Below are 23,006 nucleotides of genomic sequence, written 5' to 3' on the forward strand. Positions count from 1 at the left end.
GCAGTTCCAAACTTGCACAGTAGTTCTATAGAAGTCTCATTGATCTCAACTAATCTTTATGCAAAATAATATGGAAGAAAAGTACTTCAGCTAGCAACTAAAAAGATGCCTCTTCTCTTCCAAGTTTAACTTTGACTTTCCAGTGATGAAGCAAGTGCTATTGTGATGAGAAGCAATTTTTTCCAATTAAGGCACAGCGCAGGCACTAAAGCAATTAAATGTCTAAATTACCCTGCCTGATGATAATTCTTTACAGTGCAAAGTTCTTATGTGAAAGCCTGACAGTTAAATTGCTCCCTAAAACCTGAGTATATTAGTTTTAGTTTGGGGTGGAAATTTATAGAATTGTAACCCATAAAGAGCATCATTAGAGAATTGGAAGGACCAGTTTACTACTATAAAGCAAACAGGTTTGCTTTGCCAACAAAAGAACATAACCACCTGTGATTAAAATAAATAATTCTAAAATCACGAAGTATTCTGCAGAAGCTTATAGACATATGGCACTTCTTTGCTACCCCAGTCACTTTAGAGATTGTCTAATAACCACATTATTCCATATTCTCTTTTATTTTCCTTTTATGTTGATCATAAAGCACTTATCAATTAGAACCATAACTCTGCAACTAAAAGTACCAGATATCAGGAGTAATACAAAATAAATGACACCCATCACTTCTACTATCGCATAAGGATTCAAGAAGCTTAGTGATTCTTAGGAGCAGGTTTGTATGAGCCTCACCATAAAAGAGGAAGGCTTGCTCATTTCAGAATATAAAACGGTGCAAAGAATTGCAAGAAACATGGTGATAATTACATCCCCCCCCTTTAGCTTTTTGAGAATTTACCTCTTCATACACTCCCTCATCTTCATACACTCACTACTTGATATCCTGTATATGGTTAATTTGTGTGTTGTAGGATTTGAAATTTGTTTATTTGAAATATGAGGCCCCAAAATATGCATTCATTACAAGAAAGCTTTCCGTTTCCTTCATTTCTGGTAGCAATTCACTGCAACAATCTTCTATTTCTTATCTATTTTCCTCACAATGGCAAATTTGGCAAAGCAGAAACTGTCAGCATTGAATTTATGGAACGACAGCTAGTATCCCTACATATATTGGTACCATTTCTATTGTAGGTGAACTTAAATGTTGCTTATAGGTTACATCAGACTTCTGTAACATTACACATATTGGAAACATTTTAAATACTGTACTCGTCGTAAAGAACAGCAAGTTAATACAATATAGAATACAGAGAAGTCTTCAAGCAGCCAACCATAAAATAAACTGGCCTTGTTAGACATACATTAAAATTCACAAATTAAATATATTATCAAGCTTTAGCACAAGACAAACCAAATGTAATGAAATGCACATTCTCCTGCAATTAAAAAAATCTGCATTTCAATTTTTTTGTGTTGGAAGAATAATCAAACTTTGAAGTGGCCAGGCTGGTAAATGCAATCTAGAAAGCTCTGTGATTTCATAGCTTGATTATTTCCTCACAGATATAGTCTGAAACATGAACTTTTTCTCCTGATTTAACTGCTGTTTAGACAGGAGAACTAAAACCAAGAACTGATTTCCTTTTAGTAAGTATTGTACCTCTGATGCAAGTTCTTAGACATGCTGCAGCTTAGCTCAAGCATGGCCTTCATAAAATGTATCCAAACATTAAGTCAGACTACTTATAGGCTTCCACAGACTTCCACTGCCACTCATAAGACCAACACATTGCCTTCATGCTTGGTAATTTTTAGATTTCATACTTCTTTAACAGAATTCAGTTGCTTTACAAAAACCACTCAAAGGTTCATTATTCTGTCAGCATCAAGTAGTATCCTAAGCTTTGTGTACCAAGTTTTTAAAGAATAGCTTATTTCCAAACTTCATTTCATAATACCTTGTTTTGCAGAAACAGATTCATTGGTAAGTGATTTCAGAAGTCCAGCACAATTTCTGCTAAAGGCAAGCTAATGATCTGATAATGTGGAGAAAATTATAGAAATCCCACATTATTCAGTTAGTAAGGCTTCAATGTGAATTTCATCCGTATATTATAACAATATTGTGTTCTTAAAATAAATAATACTGAAAAAGTAGCACATGCCTGTTCTTGTATGAATCTGAAGAGGTGGCCTTCCAAGAGGACTAAACAGATATGGAGTAATGCATATCTCAGTGCATGGACAATAGGAGCCAACTGCCACAGCTATATGAAACCGGTGACTTTCTGCATATTGGAAAATTCAAACACGTGGAATTTTAATCTAATTAATACAAAATAGATTTACTATTCGTTACAAAATGAGATGATAAACTGATGGTTTATTTACTCTTTTGCTTCTTATAAGAACGCCTTTCAAGGTAGACTAAAGGCAAAGCCACTTTATGTCAACATAGTATTATTCATAATCTAATATGGAAATTGGATGAACCTATACCAGGCCCTCCAGGTATTTGGGACTCTGACTCCCAGAAACCCTTGCCAGCCTGCCCAATGGTCAAGAATTCTGGGAGATGAAGTCCAAAACACCTGGAGCGCCACAGGTTGTGAAGGTCTAGCCTATACAAACCAGTCTAGAGTAAAATGGCCACCCTCAAGCTCTGATTTACTTTGTTTGAATTTGAAAGTTAGCATGAAAACTAGACAGTCATAAGTGGAAGAGGAGAGGTAAAATATTTCACCAGGGATGAAGCCAGGATGTAAAATGTGGCTTAGTATAAATAAAGGCACCCTGTGTTCCAATACTAATGGCTCTTTATGTTTTACTACACTTGGTGACAAAGCACACCTATCAGATTGTCCAGATAACAAAAATATCTAACAAGTATAGCTCACAACTGCAAATACTCTCAATAGAAGATATAATCCAAAAGCTTTACATATAAACTACAGGTAGGGAAAAATGAATGATTGCTTCTTGCTCTTCTCTACAAGATACGTCTCATGAACCAATTCCATAAAAATAAAGAGTTTGGCACGGTTTTCTAGTTAACTTTTCAAACATTCCCTTCTACTTTAGAATTACTTTTGCATATGAATGTGTAATTTGGTTATATGTGGAAGAGGAAGAAACAAGATGAAATTCAGTAAATAAATTCTCCAGGTATTTCTTGTAATAATGGTTCCTCAAATTTAAACCGCTTGGAAATGGTTTTCTGTTCAACAATTTTATCTTTTTCTGACTGCCTACACTGGCCTAGTGTATATGAAGCTACTACAATCAACTCTTCTGTCACTGCCGATTCTTCAGGTTTTTCTCCATCTGTAGAGTTTTCAGAAGCAGAATCTTCTTCATTTAGAATAGTTGCATTTGGCTCCTCTTCTGTGGTCCTAATCCTCCTTAGAGTATCATGAACATCAGTCTGTGCTAACCAAGAGTGTAGCAGACATTCGTCCGCTGTTGCCCGTTCCCTATACAAAAAAGGAGATGGAAAATGGCTTGAAAAAGCTACCCAAAATGATTCAAGGCTAAACATTCAGCTCACAATAAACTTCTTTAAATTTCAAACTTTACCTTCTGATGGAGATTCAACACTGAGCCAGGTTATAGTGGGATGTATTCAGAAGCAAGTTCAACAAGCAAATTAGAAGTGGATCAATTTTTACAATGCCATGTTTAACCTTTCTTATTAAACCATTTTGCAATGATTTCCATGATCATTATGAAATCACCATATAATGGGGAAAAGTGTATTTTTATTTTAAGTGTTTATATGTCACATTGTTTTGCAGACTTTCCAGAGTTGTTTATATTGTCAAGTAGCCACAAAACAAAATTTTATAATCATCATATGACAGTTATTTAACTTTGTTTAGAATTTGGTTTACTATAAAAAAATCCATATTTACTCAAGTATAATGCGCTGTTGAATGTCATGTGCACCTCAGTTTTGAAGGTGTGCATTATAAAAAGGATTTGCTGTCGAATGTAATGAGAGACGGTGGTAGCCATGAAAAGGGTAGTGGGAAGCCCCACCTCTCTGTCTGGTCTTCCCACCAGCCTTTTCATGGCCACCATCAGCTTCCAACTAGCCTTTTTATGGCCACTGCTGCCTTTCTCTTCTCTGTCTGTAGCTGGGATCTCTTGCCCAATACAACAGATGAGTTTAGGTATGCGGTTCTAACACATTATCGAATCTAATGTGCACCTCAATTTAAGCATTTATCCAAAAGTGAGCTTTAAGACTTGAGTAAATATGGTAATTTTTTGGGGCTCCAGCTTAAGTTCCAGAATTTTTCAGCTTTAACATATATGATTCTGCATTTTGCTGATAGGAAATACTCTAATTACATAGATTCACTTTTAAAAAATAATTCAGTCATTGAACATGAATCTGCAAAATCTGTATCTACACAAACTTCAAAATGTACTTAATTTCAACATCTTGCCTCTAAAGAAAAATCAGCTGCTTAGCTGTAATTGTGGTTTTACTGAGTGATCATCAGAACTCACACATATGGGATTCTTTGCATTTGCATAAACCATTTTTGGAAACTTCTACAGGTAGATCTCTTTGGCTGAAGTTTTTTATGATGAGGCCATAATGGGAAACAAAAGAGAACTGAAAGGATTTGAATGGGAACTGTATGTAGCATATACAGTATGGGAGAAGCAGGGCCTTTAGCCAAGAGATCTAGGTCAAGAAGTTTCCAAAGACAGTCCTCACAAGTGCAGAGAATCCCAAATGTGTGAGTTCAGATGACCACAAAGAGTACTAGTATCACGTTAGTTTAAGCATGCAGTACTACTCAAGATTACTGAAAATATAACTTAATGAAATATATTCTAACCATATACCATATTGGAATTGAAACAGCACTTTAATGTGTTATAAAACATACACCATGAACATTTATATGCCATCACTTCTATTGCTAATAAGGGGATAGCGGAGTTTGTTTGTTTTTTTAATAAGTAGGATGTGAAAAATTGAGAACTTAACTGACTTGAGGTATTAAAATAAATTACAGTGCTCCTGAATTATTTAATGGTAAAAAGTGAAGAGACAGATAGTCCTTTGTGTCACTTGTTATTTTAGAGTGTTGCTTTAACTCATGCAGAATAAGAAATACTGCAGAAGTACTAAAGGAAAATGGGAAATTATAAGCTTTTGTAGCTGACTTATTTCAAGGAGGGAAAAGTATTGAAAGGCAATTTCACTATTTCATTATTATTATTATTATTATTATTATTATTATTATTATTATTGGTATTATTATTATTATTATTATTATCTGCCTCTCTTTTCGGCTCAATATATAGAAATTATTCTATAAAGAGATGGAATAGTTTTATATTTAAAACAGGAAATATTTGACTTTAAGTTGTGTAAAAAAAAAAACCATGACATTGCAATATATAGGGGGAGGGGAAGACAGCTGGTTTATGAGGCATAAAAACCTATATCAAAGGCAGAAGCAATATTGTGGTGTTCATAAACCATGTGTTATATTAAGCATAAAAGACCTCTTGCTATTATCTGCATATAAGCCAAAGGCAGAGGCAATATTGCTGTGGTCATAAACCAAGGTTTATAAATACCAGGATCTTGCTTCATCATTCTATCTACTTATCTGAGCAAGTGAAGGATGGTGTAAATGCCTTAATAGTCATTCCTGGCTTCATATAAACTGCTGTTGAGGAAGCCAGAAATATTTTATCAATTTCCACATGGAACACATATGGCACTTGAAAGTCTCTCTCGTATACACAGATACATACATATATCACTAATAAAGGAAAATCTTTAAGTATAACTTACTCAGGTTTTTTAACTAGAAGACATTTAATGAAATCCACAGCAGATTCAGATATAAGGTCAAAATCCTCAGCATAATTTACATTCATCTGAGAAATATTTAAGAATGTTTCTTGTTTATCACTTCCCAAGAAAGGTGATACTCCTGTTAGCATGACATATGCTAGTACTCCAATGCTCCTAAATTAAAAAACAGAAAGAGCTTAACTTTAAAATTAAAAATTTCAGTTTTCAAAATAACTATTTAATAAAGGTTTCTCCTTACCACATATCTGTTGCAGTACTGATTGGATCATAACTCAGGATTTCAGGTGCTAATAAAAGAAGGGAAGAAATTCATTTTAAACAATGCAATGTTTTAACAAAGTTTTATGCTTTCTATTAAAATGTGAATTTACTACTAAGATGCCAAAGACAGGCCATTTTATATATAGCAGAGGTCGTCAAACCAAGATCCGCAGGCCAGATACAGCCCTTTAAGATTATTTACCTGGCCCCTGCCCTAAACTTTAGACAGGGTTGCCCTAAGTCTGAAACGATTTGAAGGCAAACAACAACAACCCTAATTAACTTGAGTATCTCATCAGTCAAAAGCAGACTCACGCTTCCCATTCAAATACTGGTAAGTTTATGTTAATAATAATTGTTCTTAATTTTAAGTATTATATTGTTTTTTCAATTTTGCATTACAAATAAGATACGTGCAGTGTGCATACAAATTTGTTCATTTTTCCAAACTATTATCTGGACCCCTAGCAGTCTGCGGGAATGTGAACCAGCCCTCTGCTTAAAAGGTTTGAGGACTCTGATCTATGAGAAGCCCCTGCTTATTGGACAGGTTAGGGAGCCCAGCATTGTTGGAAACTAAAATCGGTTGAAAAATGAAATCTAGCTTTTTTTAGCTTGCAAATGCATTTTGACTGCTGAAATACAGCACAAAACAATATATTGTAGCATGTGTATGTGCATTCCCAAGTGAAGCTTATAGACAAGAGGAATGGACCTCACTAAATTATTGATTGTAATTTGCAAGGCACTGAAAGAACGAATTGTCAAAAAGTGAAGTGGGAAGCCTATACAATACATTTGGAGTTTTATTTACAAATGTATGTCAGCAAATGTATTGGGAAGAACAGGTTAATTGCCTGTAACTATGGTTCTTTGAATGAATTGAAACCAATGTTTCATCTGCATATCTCAGAACTTTCTAGAGCTTTGCAATATGCGTTCCGGCAGTAGCTGCTCCCATCTTCTGCAAACATGACCAATGCACTCTCACACAACTCTCAATTTGCTGAAGCAGCAGCCAAGGAACTAGGGAAGGCAGAACACAATGGGCACGCAAGCAGATTTTGTGGGAGAAGAAGACTCCATACTTGAGTAAGATGACTGAGGGAGAACGCAAGTCCTATCATCGCCAGTATAGCCGGAGTGACAGTGGCCAACAGAGCCTATAGTCTTAAAAGCCTCCTCATCGAAAAAGATCTCACTGGCTGACTGGTATGGGCAGTAGTTCCAGAAAAGGCACCAGGAGGCTGGGAAGCAGCACCAGGAGCCTGGGAAGCAGCATACACACAGCATATTCCTAAAGGAGAGGGCAGCCATCAAATAGAATTTCCAGCTCATGGAATCCAATTTCTTTGCCTCTCTACTCAATGGAACTGAATAGTGTTTTTGAGAGCATTTCAACTGGGCACATGGTTTTGGGTTGCAAAAGAGTCACAAGCCTCAACCACCTTGTAAAGATCTTTTTTTAATTGGAAGAGATAGAAAATGGAATATCCTAGGACTTTCTAACTACTTGAAGCAAGCATGGGTTTTATGGAATTGATGCTATTTAAGAAGCCTGGCTCTGCACCCATTGAAATACCAGGTCTAAGACAGAGGGTTCTGTTTGTTTTATTGCCAGATCCAAGGCCTTGGCAATTCTCAAAATCTGATCAATGAAGAACAAGACATCACCTGTTGAAGAAGCTGGGTCACATTCACCAACAAAGACAGGTGGAGAGTGCCTTACAATGACAAATCTGAATCGCCCTCAGAGCTAGGCTGTGAAAGTGTGCAGCAGACAGGCTGGAGAGGCTACCAAAAGTGACAGATGAGATGGACTTGTCAATAGTACCAGGAGGCAGATGTGACTGGTATCACAGAACAAGAAGACACTCGCACTTGAAGCTCATACTGAAAGTCCCTTGGAATATGGGTCCATACTGAAGACTAGGATAGTAATACTGAAAGTAATAGAATCTGGGACTTAGTCCTGCAATTGATGGTTTTTATTTATTTCGTATCAAAAGCATTGCATAATAAATAAGTTTAAAAGCGATAAAATAAAGGAAATCACAAACAGCTAAATAGTTTTAGACCAAAAGTGGGAACAGCAATCGCACTGTCCGTAGCTTTAAACAATTCCTCCTCCGTGCATGAGGTAAGGCATTGTGGGCAAGCATACATATGAGGAGTTGTTTGTTCTGCTCCACAGTCACACAAGGTGGAGGATTCCGCCAGGTAGTGCCATCTTGCCAGGTTGTCTTTTGATCTGCCCACTCCGCTTCTTAGTCTATTTAGGGACTTCCAAGTTGCCCATTCTTTGTTTGTCCCTGGAGGCAGACCCTCATGGAGGGGGCCATCGAGTTGAGATTGCCTGGTTTAGCTGCCCAGAGGGACACTCTTGCTGTTGCTGGGGGAACATCAAGAGGAGTGGTGGTTCTCATGAAGCTCCTCCTCGACCTAAGTCTACTGGGAGGAAGCTGATAGTCAAAGCACTGGATAGTATTAACAGAGGTATCGGGTTCCTCTGATGGTGATGGGAATTACCACGTTTCTTCAGGATTCCCATTGAAATGATAGCCATTTTCATGACACTAGTACAAATGAAGTTTTCCCATAACAGTGGTATAGGGATTCATGCTAATATCTGTACGACTTGAAGTAACTGGGCCTGGAGTGGCAGTGCCCCTGTTGAACATGGCAATAGCTATGGGAAGACCTGAAGTAGTGCCCAAATAGACTACAGAATCTAGAGTATTGTGATTTTGTGCTGGCCAAAGCTGACTGCAGTCTTGAACTTCAATGCTGATGAATCTTTGAACATCCGTGCAGGTGATTTGGTACCAGGGAAGAGATCAGTCCGAAGGTTACAATGCAGTCCATCTGCTCCATTTAGGTGGAGTAGAAGGAATGCCTTACAACTCACCTCTGACCGATGCCTACAATTGTAGCCAGAGGAAAGCACTCTTACACTGAAGATTGCCCAGACGGCATTGATATTAGTGCAGAAGACGCCCTCTCCCAAGAAGGTGGAACAACAAGAGTTTCCTGGGTTTGAGGCTGGGGAGACTTTATGATGCAACTGTACTTGCAAAGGGTGTAGACAAGAGATCTCTGATCCCTCAACTTCTTTTCCTTCTTGTACTGGCTGCCAGTTCCAACAATGGTCCTGCCTTGGATCAACATGATAGTGTCCTGCAAGTGTATCTGAAAGAGCAGCCAGGAGTTGATGGGAGAGATGATGGTTCAGAGATCAGGCTGTCCAAAGCTTTCTGAGACTGCAGACAGATGACGATTCCATCAAGACATCTTAAGAACCAACTGTACAGATGAACACAAGGACCAAGGTGGAGAGTGAAGAGGTCAAAGTGCGATGTGAAGATACACAGAGGCTGTATGTAATAGCCTATTACCAGTGGCCTGGTTAGCTGTATTCAAGGCCTTCTCTCACAGGACAGCATTTCACCTAGAGGAGTAATCCCAGCAAGCCTGAGGAGTTAATGCTTGAGGATCAACAACTGCTCTGATATTGGGCCTTCTCCAAGACATGGAAGGCACTTAGAATGGGTCTTTTCTGGAATTTTGTTGCTGTACAGCAGTGGTTCTCAACCTGGGGTCTCCAGATGTTTTTGGCCTTCAACTCCCAGAAATCCTAACAGCTGGTAAACTGGCTGGGATTTCTGGGAGTTGTAGGCCAAAAACATCTGGTGACCCCAGGTTGAGAACCACTGCTGTACAGAATGCACTTTTTGAAAGAACTGGAGAAAGTCATAAGCCTATGGGGTATGAATGGCAAGAAAAGGAACCAAACAAAGCGAACTGAGCCAATATCACAATCCAAATATTATAAGTAAGTCTGAAGTCAAAATGGGGAAAGATCAAGAACTGAAGACCAAGCCAAAAAAAAAAAGAGTAAGAAAGAAGCCAAATAGTAATCCAAAAATTGTAATGAAACCAACTCTTAACAATTCTTAACAATGTTGTTGCTGTAGTGAACTAAAAGAAATGAGGGTTTTAGGCAGGAAGCACACTGGCCATATACCTGGAGGATGGGGGAAGTTAGAACGAAAACACAGATCACTCGGCTCTTGAAGGTTCTGAGACAGGCACTGTATAGGTGTCAATAACCCATTCATGTGAATCACAAAGAGGCAATTTGAGTACTAGCCTATGCAAGCTTATAAAACTCTTAAAAGCTGCAGACATTTCTTGCAGTGAACCTTGATGTATCTCTGAATCACTGCCATAGCTTAATAACCAAAAGGTAAAAATCTAACTAACACTTTATTATCATGTAATCTATTATATCCTTGGCTAACTTGCTGACGTATTACTTAAGATCTTACCCACATACTCAGGTGTTCCCATAATTTCTCTTAGTTCTTCACTATTTTTCATTACTCTGGAAAGGCCAAAGTCTACTAGCCTAACATCTCCCAATGGTGATTCACTGGTTAGCAGAATATTCTGTGGCTGAAAAATAAGTGTATACATTAATTACAACAAGAATGTATTAAAAATTGTGTGGACACTCTAACTGCTTATAATTCTGTCCATTTTAAACAGCAAATGCCTAAATATCTTTTGAAGTTCAACTGACAGTCTAAAATAAGTCATTTAAAAGTTTTAATCCGAATCCAGCCACTTCTGTGCAAACCAAATAATGTTTCCAAATACAATTATATGTTGTATAGAAAAATATTGAAATGCTGAACTGTTACATTGTAAGAAAAAGAGATAATGATTGTTCGCTTGGTTGCTCAAATTGTACAATACGTGGCAGTTTATAGCCACTGTCATAAATGCCTACAATCTAGAAAATGATGCAAGGCAGATAAAAGAAGAAAATGGAAATAAGAAATGAAATAATTTGGGCAATTAGATGTTTGCATATTTTTAAACTATAAACGCACAAAACTTTTGCGTTATTATCTTATACCCAAATGGGCCATTTGATATACCAAGCAACCTATACAGGCTACTATATTTTGATTCACAATCCATCCTATAGTAAAGAAAATAGTTGATACAGTATTATCAGTAATTCAGGGAATTCACTGAGAATTCCTTCAGCTTAAGTTTTACAGAAATTATGTACCACCAATTCACTATCTTGTAGCAGAATTCTGATACTAAGCCAATATGATTTCTTCCCTCTGGTTCATACTAACTCTCCACTTCATCACATAACTTAAATTCCACTGAGTTCTACACTTAAAATCTGCGATTCTGTGGGTCCACTACATTCGTTTTGGTTAAAGTGCAGTTTTTGAGTCTTTTAAACGTGGAGGACAGCATTTTTTCCCCCAAAGTATCAGGAAGAGGTGAGGAAATGGATTTTTCTCAAAACTCCGGTTGTTTTGCAAAATTTTGAATGAAGTAGCACCTGTTGCTCTCAGGTTAGAATCACCCAATTTGTGGGAGGAGAAATTGGGGGAGGAGTCAAAATAAACTTTTTTGGGCAATTTCCGGCATTTCCTTTTGCTCCCAAGCAGAAAGGTTTGGTTGTAAGCTACCTCATAACGCTTCTACTTTGCAAAAAAATAAAATAGCCTTTTAGGGTACCCTTTTCCTGCCATGATTTGTCTGTGTCCTGTGTTGGGAGGGACAGTGCTGTTGCCGTTCCAAATGGTATTCCCTCCCACCCCTTTTCTCTCTCTCTCCCCCCCCCCCTCTCTGCTTTTGGGAATTGTGGGACTTGAAGTACCAAAAAGCACCGAGAGGGGTGGTGGGCAGGGCCAAATGTCTGCAGTGTGGAAATCTCTTCATTGAAAAATATGCAAGACAACTGAGTGCACTAAACAGTGTGATCCCAAGGTAGGGGAAAACTCCTTTTTATTACAGAATGGAGTTCGACTGAACTCTCTTCTACTGAACACTTCCCAGTGTAATCTGATGAAGTCCTCTGTTTCTTCATAGTTCCTCTATCCAATCTGACCTATCGTATATACCTGAGTATAGACCGAGTTTTCAGTCCTTTTTTAAGGCTGAAAAAGTGCCCCTTGGCTTATACTCGGGTGAGGGTCCTGGCAGGAAAGTGTGGGGCTTAAAGACCAGGACCCTCACCTGGAGAGAGAAGGAGAGGAAGGCCTCCCGACAAAAGATTCTCTCAGGTAAAAAAAAGCCAGGCCTTGACACTAAGCCAATTCAATGCTAATCAAGGTGGCCAATTGCAATATTCACACTTACCTCAAGCAGATAAGAGTTCTTTCCCCACTTGAACATTCCAGACATATATAAACCTCATTTACTGGTTGATTCTTGTCTGGAATTCCCCTGCTTTTTGAGTCTTGCTCTTTATTTACTGTTCTGATTTTAGAGTTTTTTAATACTGGTAGCCAGATTTTGTTCATTTTCATGGTTTCCTCCTTTCTGTTAAAATTGTCCATATGCTTGTGGATTTCAAGAGAAGGCATGCTCCACAGAGGTAAGAATAGAGTAGGAAGAGACCCCCAAAGGCCATGCAGTCCAACCCTCTCCTGTTCCCATGCAGAAAAAGCACAATAAAAAACTCCCAAAAGTGGCAGCCCAGCCTATAGTGATGATGATGATGATGTAGAAAGAGACACCCCCCAAAGGCCATGTAGTCTAACCCCCTCCTGTTCCCGTCCAGGAAAAACACAATAAAAGCTCCCAAAAGTGGTAACCCAGCCAATGATGATGATGATGATGTAGGAAGCGACCCCAAAAGGTCATGCAGTCCAGCCCTCTTCTGCTCCCATGCAGGAAAAGCACAATAAAAGCCCCAAAAAGTGGCAACCCAGCCTCTAATAATCCACTTAATTTTTCTGCCTAAGTGGAGTATCTTGCATTTGTCCCTACTGAACTTCCTTTTTTGGTTTTGGCCCATCTTTCTAATCTGTTAAGGTCATTTTGAATTCTGCTCCTGTCTTCTGGAGTATTAACCATCCCTCCCAATTTGGTGACATCTGCAAACTTGATGATCATGTCTTCTAACTCTTCATCTAAGTAAAGAAAAATAAAGACACTGTACAGAACCGAGCCCAGGACAGATAAAGAGGAAGCAAAGCCAACACTCAGGAAGGAAGGAAGGAAAGAAAGAGGCAGAGACCATTTTTATTTTTGAAAGTTACTAGCAGCTGCCGCATTTCCCACCCTTATACTCGAGTCAATAAGTTTTTCCAGTTTTTTGTGGTAAAATTAGGTGCCTCAACTTATATTCAGGCCGGCTTATATTCGAGTATATACAGTAATTGTAATTCCCAACCACACCACCTGCAAAGATTCCAGCAGGCCAGTTCCCAAAAGATCTGGAACTTCTGGCCTTTAATTGGTTAGATCATTAAGACAGATCAGGGACTTTTTGTAATTTCTCATTCTTTGAGTTGACTGTAGGTTGGGGGAGGGTTGTCTTGCTTTATAAACTTTCCAGGCTATACCTTGGGGAAATAATATCTCAAAATTGCAAACACCACTTGAAAAGCTTCTGGGATGTGCAATTTACCTCTACATGCAACTAGGATATTTATAATTAAATGAAAAGATTATGCTAAAGCAGGTATATGGGTCCTTGATGCTGACTCAAAACGATCAAATTCAAAATGATCTTGACAGACTAGAGAGATGGGCCGAAACTAACAAAATGAAGTTCAACGGGGACAAATGCAAGATACTTTACTTCGGCAGAAAAAATGGAATGCAAAGATACAGAATGGGGGACACCTGGCTAGACAGCAGTACATGTGAAAAAGATCTTGGAGTCCTTGTGGACAACAAGTTAAACATGAGCCTACAATGTGATGCGGCAGCGAAAAAAGCCAATGGGATTCTGGCCTGCATCAATAGGGGTATAGCATCTAGATCCAGGGAAGTCATGCTCCCTCTCTATTCTGCCTTGGTCAGACCACACCTGGAATACTGTGTCCAATTCTGGGTACCACAGTTGAAGGGAGATGTTGACAAGCTGGAAAGCATCCAGAAGAGGGCAACTAAAATGATCAAAGGTCTGGAGAACAAGCCCTATGAGGAGAGGCTTAAAGAACTGGGCATGTTTAGCCTGCAGAAGAGAAGGCTGAGAGGAGACATGATAACCATGTACAAATATGTGAGGGGAAGTCATAAGGAGGAGGGAGCAAGCTTGTTTTCTGCTGCCCTGCAGACTAGGACATGGAACAATGGCTTCAAACTACAGGAAAGGAGATTCCACCTGAACATCAGGAAAAACTTCCTCACAATGAGGGCTGTTCGGCAGTGGAACTCTCTTCCCCGGACTGTGGTGGAGGCTCCTTCTTTGGAGGCTTTTAAGCAGAGGCTGGATGGCCATCTGTCGGGGGTGCTTTGAATGCGATTTCCTGCTGCTTGGCAGGGGGTTGGACTGGATGGCCCATGAGGTCTCTTCCAACTCTACTATTCTATGATTCTGATTCTATGACTCAATTCTGCGGGCTTTACATTAAATAATATAGGAAAACAAGATTAGAATCTTACCTTCAAATCAAGGTGAACTACATTATTTCGATGTAAAAATGAAACTCCTTCCAATATCTGTCTCATGAGACGTCTAACATCTTTTTCTTTGAAAGCATCTTCTCTTTCAGCGACACACTGGTCAAAGATTTCTCCACCTGCAGCACTGAGGAAGAGGACATTTGTTTTGGGAGTTTTACACAGGAGAGACATCATACTCAATGATCCACTTCCTGTTTGTAGATTATGTGGATGCTAACAATGAACTTGCTTAACTGGCAAGTAAGCTTTTCAGTATTTTGGTAACCTATCTTTATATTCAGTAAAAAAACAACAAGTTTTTCTAAACCACCTCAATGAATTAAACCTAACATCAATAAATTAAACCAACATAGTCAGACAAAAAATATATAATGACATAAAATCTGAAGAAACGTCCATATATATTTACATAAACCAGCCGGAGCTCACAAAGTTATGTGGGTTAGTTGTGTGGACTATGGTGGTAAATTGGGCTAACATAGACTAGCAGAGCCCAGATGCAAACTAAACAGTAAAAATAAACATATACATTAAAACCAAAAATCAAACAACAGTATTAAAAATAATTATTAAAATCATGTCATCCAAAATCAAAATCCAAGGCTGTTCCATTCATCATTCCATTGTTCCATATACTCATATTGCACTAACTTGCTAGTCAAAAGCTTGGTCCCATAACCAAATTTTTACTTTCTTCTTGAAGGTCAAGAGGGTGAGGGCTGCTCTGATTTCGCTGGGGAGGGAGTTCCATAGCCGAGTGGCCACCACTGAGAAGGCCCTGTCTCTCATCCCCACCAACCTGAGAATGAGGCGGGACTGAGAGCAGGGCCTCCCCAGAAGATCGTAATCTCCTAGGTGGATTATAGAGGGAGATACGCTCAGACAGGTAAGCTGGGCCAGTACTGTTTAGGGCTTTATGGGCTAAAGCCAGCACTTTGAATTGTGCTCGTTAGAAGACTGGCATGGACATCTGTTAGACATACTATTCAAATTCAGTATAAAAATAAGCTGTATTTTTGATGTTTGCAATAAATTTATACTAAAAATAAAACATTGAAACTGGCACTATTCTGAGCAAAATCATGTATTTTCCTTCTCTAGCTAAAGTATCTCTCCTACATAAATTGTGATTACTAAAACAATAAAATCAACCCCCTCTTACCTCAAGTATGTATTACTGCTATGTTCCTCTGCTTTGTGTTTCTGTTCCAATTCTTCTTTTCTATTTTATCATTAGTTGGATTCTAATCTGGGCACATACATTTAAAACTGTGCCCTCTGTTCCATGGCTGCTCCCTCACTAATGCAAGACATTGATTCAGGGGCCCTGTTCAATGGAGCAGATCAAGATATGGGGTCCTAAAGAAGAGGATTTCTGGAAAATGGGCAGAGATTTTTTTTTTTTATCAACGGAGCTCTGCTCATGTAAGGACATCTGTCTGATTCCTTACCCCTAAACCACTCCTTACCCTCTTTAGTAATGTCCCCAAATTGGGTGGATAGGATAATTCACTTCTAACAGACCACACTGAGATCCAACCCTGTGACTTCAGCATCATTTACTCCAGAAAAAGCACTGCTTATTTTGCTCAGTCATCCACTTTAACATTAAATTGGAAACAGACTGACATTCATAACTGTCACATTTCAATGTATCAGTACATTCCAAGAACATTAGGAATCTAATGGTTAGTGTCTAAAATTCTGTGTACAGAAATAACACATGCATAAAGATATTGATGATGACTCTAATCTGCTACAGACCTTGTGCCTTTGTGACCTGTATTATAGAGCTTCTTTTAAACAACTGTCATTAATCTCAGCTAATCAAGAATCTATCAGGCTTTTCTCTTGAATAGGGCTTGTGCCCTAACTCCAGAATTTTCACTGGGTTTTAGGAAGTTAGCTTTGATGTCAAATATTAAATAATCAATTCCATGAAAGTTAGTGGGATTTTCTCCTGTTTCCGTATAGTTAACATGCTAAGACATTTACATGCATTCATTGTTTATTAACTAAAATATAGCTTGCCCTATACCCAAAGATCTCATGGTAGTGTACAAATAAAATCAATTAAAATGTTAAACTGTAGAAAGATAATTTAATTATAATAAAAGTATTGCAACAATTTAAAACATGCTTGTTTAACTGAGAATTTCACATCTCATAATCAGGATTTTTATTATACTGGCTAAGAATGCAAATGACAAAGTCTTTTGTTGAGCCAAAGATTTACATGATAGTCACTGTTTTTTCAGCCTTAACCCAAATTCATAATACAAAGGAATTAATACTCGACCATCTTACCAAGTTATTCCCAAGATTATATATTTAGAGCATTCAGTTTTGTAATTCACACCATGCATTTCAAGGATTCATTTCTAATATTTCTTCAACAGTTACAAACAAGATAATTCTATGTGTGCACCAACCACAGAGTACATGGTACATAAAGAGCTATATGAAATAGATATCTTATAGAGCTGAAATCCCTTCATTAAATCTTATTTTATATTGGTGCTTAGTAGCAAAAGAAATGCAATTATATCCACATTTCAAGAAAGCAACTTGCCCAATGTTGCAAAAAGAGGGCATGACAGAGTCAGAACATACAACAGATAATTTGATTTCCTTCCATTTAAAATATAACATTTCCAATATAATATGTTATTCATTGGAACCCCTTTCATTCTACAAACACACTATATTATAATGAAAATTATACTTACTATTCCAAAACCAAAATCATTTCTGTAGGTGTTTCATACACTTCATGCAAGGTGATAACCCAATGATTGAGTTGTGCTAATTCCAGAACTGCAATCTCATGAATGATCTCCATTCGGCAATCTTGTCCCTTTCTTCTTTTCCTCATAAATTTTGCTGCAAATTCTTTTTCAGTCTCTTTCTTCACACATTTCTTTACTACTGCGAATTTGCCCCTTAAATTAGAAGGGAGCAAAAAGAAAACATTAGCTGGGAGCAGATTTAGATTATATTTACTACACAACAAACTCAAAGCATAAAGAAAATAATTGCTAGTGTTTTAGGGTACTTCCCAACAAACAGCTCTTTGTGCTACCAAGCAAATTACTGACCCCACTAGTCTCTTTCTTTTCTTATTTTTTGTGATAAAGAAAACGATAGAAGGAGTGGTGAGGAAACATATTTGGAAGGGGGGGGAGGGGGGAACAGGAATTTCCACGAAGTAGTTTAGGGCAATTGCACAATAAAACCTTTGTTTAGAATCACTCATATATGTTAAATTCTTTCCTAACTGCCTTAAGGAAATGTTCATGACTTACAAGCTGAGACCTCATGTATATAGATCAACATGCAGCTGCAAAGATTTCTTTGTAAAATAGATTTTTAAAATTATTTCAATTCAAAGTTTTGTCTTTTTGTGTTCTAGCTTACAAAACTAAAAAGCATGAACATTGTAGAACAGTTGACCATCAACATTTGCAGTTTTAACTTTTGCAAATTTGATTGTTCTTGGATTTTATAAGTATGTTTTTTTCTAGGAAACTCTGGATGTGGCACATTATGGTCCCTTGCACACTGAAAGAAAATGCTCTGGTCTGGCACATCAGACATCATGAGCTTCCCCCTGTCCCCACAGTTGAGGTTTTGTTCTGGACTATCCTGGATTGTGCCTGAGCTACCTCTTTATTTTGAGCCCTACAGCAACAGGTTTTCATCATTTCTGCTTAGGTATCACTCCCAAAAACAAAAGTGAACTACTAATATGAATAAACTGTATGCAATATATAAAAATATTATACCTATATTTACTCAAATCTAATGCTCGCCTTTTTTGACTAAATTACCTCTCTAAAATTAGGGTGCATGTTTGTTATTTATTTATTTATTTATTATTTAATTTGTATACCACTCTTCTCCCCCAGGGGGACCCACATTAGATTTGCATTATACAGTAATCTTAGAGCTGAGCCAAAGCAAAAGGTGAAACTGCTTCAGGAGCACTTGGGACATCATGCCTAATTTAATTGTCATGGCTGAATGCTATGCAATCCTGGGATCTTTAGTTCAGTGAGGCATCAGCATTCTTTGGCTGAAGACCTTGTAAAACAACAGCCCCCGTGATTCCACAGCATCAAACCTAGGCAATTAAAGTAGATTCATTATATAATATAGATGCATCCCAAGGCTTTCTTTTCCATTGCTGGAAGTGTTCCAACATGCTTTTTTAAAAAAGGAATTCTGAGTAGGCAGCAACTGTAATGGGCACTTTTTTTGGCCAAATTACAAAGGGTGCTGCTGCTCATTACATTCATCAGCATATATATAGATATAGGTATAGATATAAGTAAAAGTTTTCTCCTGACATTAAGTCTAGTCCGACTCTGGGGGTTAGTGCTCATCTCCATTTCTAAGCCGAAGAGTCAGTGTTGTCCGTAGACGCCTCCTAGGTCATGTGGCCGGCATGACTGCATGGAGCGCCGTTACCTTCCTGCCAGAACGGTACCTATTGATCTACTCACATTTGCATGTTTTCGAATTGCTAGGCTGGCAGAAGCTGGGGCTAACAGCAGGAGCTTACCCCGCTCCCCGGATTCAAACCATTGACCTTCCAGTCAGCAAGTTCAGCAGCTCAGCGGTTTAATCCACTGCACCACTAGGGGCTCAAATATATATATAGATAGATATGTAGATATATACAGATATATGTAATGTACATTTGTGGGACCGAGTAAACAACAAAAGCACTGAACCAAATCACACCAAATTTGGTCACAAAAGACATAATCATCCAATCTACGTCTTTCAAAAAAAAAAACTCTAGAAAAATAAAGTCCAAATTAGAGGATGAGAAAGAGACATTTTCAGCCTGGCTGCAGGTCAGAAGGGTAGGCACTGCCCCCTTTAGGCCCTGCCCACTACATCTCCTAGCAACCTCCTCGGCCACAATGGCACTGGGGGATAGCAAAGGGTTCAGTTAGGCCTCTTCCACACTGCCTATAAAATATAGATTATCTTATTTGAACTAGATTATATGGCAGTGTAGACTCAAGGCCTTTCCACACAGCTATATAACCCAGAATGTCAAGGCAGATAATCCACAGTGTCTGCTTTGAACTGGATTATCCTGAGTCCACACTGCCTCATATAATCCAGTTCTAAGTAGATGAAATAAGATTATAAAAATATAATAATTACTGTGGTATAATAATACAGAACAATATAACATCTAAAATCAGGACAGTAAATAAAGAGCAACACTCTGAAAATGGAAATTCCAGACAGGAAACAACCAGGGCCAGTTATCACCTCTCAACAAAGGATTCCCCCAAGCAGGAAGCAGCCAAGCTTTGAAGCTGCAAGGTGGCTAATTGCAGCATTCATACCTGCCGCACAGAGACTATTAATTGCTACTCAACCTGGCCCACCAAGGATTCTGCAAGGTAGAAAGCGGCCAGTTTTGCAAGTAGCAAAGCTATTCAATGCTGTTCATCCTGGCCAAACAATGATTCCTCTACAAAGGGACTAGCCAGACTTCAAAGCAGCTCTTTGATTGAGGGTGCTACTCCAACTCGCCAAACAAGGATTCCCCTAGGTATAACACAGCCAGGCATTGAAGCTGCAAGGTTATTCAGTACAATTCAACCAGACCAACAAAGGATTAACCTTGATAGAAGGCGGCCAGGCTCTGAAGCAGCGATACTATTCTGTACTAGGTACAAGCAGCCAGGCAAGGCTATTCATTGCAATTCTAGCAGCCCCAAAAAACTATTCCCCTAGAATGCAAGTACCCAGCCTTCCAAGCAGCAAGCCTATTCCATTGTATTCCAGCTCACCAAGCAAGGATTCCCACAAGAAGAAAACAGCTAGGTTTTGAGGCTGCAAGGCTATTTGCTCTTATTCCACCTGGCCAACAAATGATTTCCATAAGCCACAGCAATGCATGGCTGGGCACAGATGGTGCATGTGCATTACATTCGATAGTGCATTAGATTCAAGTAAACAGGGCATGTATTTTCCAAATATTTTTGCGCATGACATTTTCCTCACATGAAACAGAAGACAGAAAGCCAAGGTCGTTGAGAAGAAGCCATCAAAAAAATCAATGTGAACACACTGTTTGGAATCTTATTAGGAATTCTATGGAAAACACCCATTCAAAACGATGGACCCAGTTTCAAAGCAGGATATTTCTTGATAGCAACATGTTACAATTACACCAAAAGTTATAAACAGTTTCATTAATTATGAAGTTATCCAGTTTTACTGACCCTTTTGAGCCAGAAAGAAAATTTAAAAAACAACTGTAAATGGAGAATATCTCATTAGGATGTTTTGGGGACACCATCTTGTGAATGACAGGCAATGGGCTGTTTGTGCGCTGAAAGAGACATCTACTGATAACCATGTGAAACTCTATGTCTCTACTATTTCAAGTGGTAAGAGTTTCATTCATGTATGGTTTGTGGTTGGAAAAATACAGTGATTTTAAATTGGGTACATCTTTTTTAAATTTTCTAAGAAGCCATGGGAATAAGAACGTCTAAGGCTCAGATCATCTATCTCACCACTGCAAAAGGTATTACATAACAGAAGCCATTATTGTTATGTTTATTGACAATTTGGTATGTAAAAGTGCTTACCCTATATACTCACATATAAATCTTGAATTTTTAGTCAACATATCAACCCAAAAAACCTGGGCCAACTTATCCACGGGTCACAGTAAGCACTGTATTTTAACTCTTATCAAAAAAGGAACCATCCCCTTCTCTAAGTAAAATAGTGAAAGTCAAAAGCCAAGACAATTCTGGAAGAACCACTTTGACACCACTTCGAGCATTTTTTAATACTTGCTTTCAAAAATGATGGTGGCAAGCAGGGGTGGCTGCCCCCCAAGGTGGCATTGGTGCTTTCCCCTCTCCACAGAATGACCCTTGACTTTCCATAGGTCATACCATAATCCATGATCCCCCCCAAATCTGCCCTCAACTTATACATAAGGTTGACCTATATATGAGTATAATGTAGTTTGGCTTTGGGCTTATGATTAATTTTTCCATGTGGACCTAGAAATGACAAACCCAAAGTGGGGAGTACTCTGAGCCTGTAGTAATTTTTGAAATTTCAAATCCAACTAGGAAATAATCTATGGGGATCCCTTTCCTCCAAGTAAGAAAACTATATTTGCCCCTCCTCTACAACGTCGATTCCTAAAGTCCAATTCTACTCCATGTTCACTTATTTCCAATAACAACCAAGCTCTCTTGGTCACGAAGGTTTCCATTTCCTTGCTTTGTTATTTGATTAGTAGTACCATATTCTCCTTACTTGGCAAATAATTATTCTCCAACCTCCACTGTTTTTTAAATTAAGATTAGGCTCATCACAGGTGGCATTGCTGTGAAATTTGCTTGATATCCTAATCAAACATTTTTTTTATTTTCTACAAGATGTGCATGTACGTATTAAAAACAAAATCTGTAAAATATTCAGATGCTGCCTTGAGTCCTCTGCAAAGAAAAAGGTGGGACATAAATAAACAAAAATATCTGTAGCTTAGATAGACCACAGTACATTAATTATAATGGATAATTTCCCTGGTTCAAGACTGGTTCAAATATTCACTTCCTGTTAGTCTCAAAAGCTTTATGTTATGATGTGGGGTAAATAATATAAAGAAACAATATTTAACTCTTTGTTAGCCATGCCATTATTACTGAGCCCAACCTTTCAGGTTTTAATAGCCTTTGTTTTGTAGTTCTTAGACACTAATAGTTCTTAGACAGCCACTTGCAACTGCTGCTTTGTTGATTTATACCCTTTTAAAACTGAGCTCATTAATTTTTTTACTCATGTCTTTCAGATAAGTAGAGATTGCAGGTCCCAAAGGGAAGGTAATTAATGATGAGATAAAGTTGTATCTTCATTCTTTTTCATTAAAAATTTGACATTTTACGCTGCTTGGCAGCTTGACAGATTTTTGTCATAGTCCTTACTGACCTCACATTCTGCCATGAAATATGTTATGGCCGGACTTCAAAGTCAGAAATAGATTTTGAGAACCTCTGAACTCCTTTTTCCTAAAGAGTAATATTCTTGACAATGTTCCTGGACTGGTTTCTTTCCTTGGGGCTTCCTGGGGGAGGAACGTACACAGTGGCCATCTTGTCAAGTTCTTGCTTAGATCTTTCTTAAATTATTGTTATATATGAAGACACAGGATGGAGGGGAAGAAGGAGGACATACAACAGCACAAAAACCCTGGAAAATACAAACCAGGTTTAATGAGTGTCTAAAAGTGGGATGAGCATCCTCAACTTGAAATACTCCTAAATCGAAAACTGACCATACATATTGCTGAGATAGTAGCACCTTTATTTTTTGATGGCTCAATATATACAAACTTTGTACCATGTCTATAATTATTCAAAATATTGTGGATAAAATGGCCTTCAGGTTATGTGTTTAAGGTGCATATGAGACATAGAATTTTATCCCATCTCCAAA

The 23,006-nt window shown here is 38.1% G+C and overlaps 1 protein-coding gene across 1 annotated transcript in view; it reads right to left on the minus strand.

Annotated features, from left to right (window-relative positions):
- Window positions 1–561: 561 nt before the first annotated feature.
- stk17a (serine/threonine kinase 17a) overlaps window positions 562–23,006 on the minus strand; it is a 32,971-nt gene continuing 10,526 nt past the window's right edge. Inside the window, exons 2-7 of the mRNA XM_003222282.4 lie at window positions 17,243–17,455; window positions 14,493–14,637; window positions 10,391–10,517; window positions 6,040–6,088; window positions 5,778–5,954; window positions 562–3,426 (exon numbers count right to left, since the gene is read on the minus strand). Coding sequence (XP_003222330.1) covers window positions 3,099–3,426; window positions 5,778–5,954; window positions 6,040–6,088; window positions 10,391–10,517; window positions 14,493–14,637; window positions 17,243–17,455 — 1,039 coding nt within the window. The 3' untranslated portion in view covers window positions 562–3,098. The remainder of the gene's footprint in view (window positions 3,427–5,777; window positions 5,955–6,039; window positions 6,089–10,390; window positions 10,518–14,492; window positions 14,638–17,242; window positions 17,456–23,006) is intronic.

This window comes from Anolis carolinensis, chromosome 6, assembly GCF_035594765.1.
Source record: "Anolis carolinensis isolate JA03-04 chromosome 6, rAnoCar3.1.pri, whole genome shotgun sequence".
NCBI lineage: Eukaryota > Metazoa > Chordata > Lepidosauria > Squamata > Dactyloidae > Anolis > Anolis carolinensis.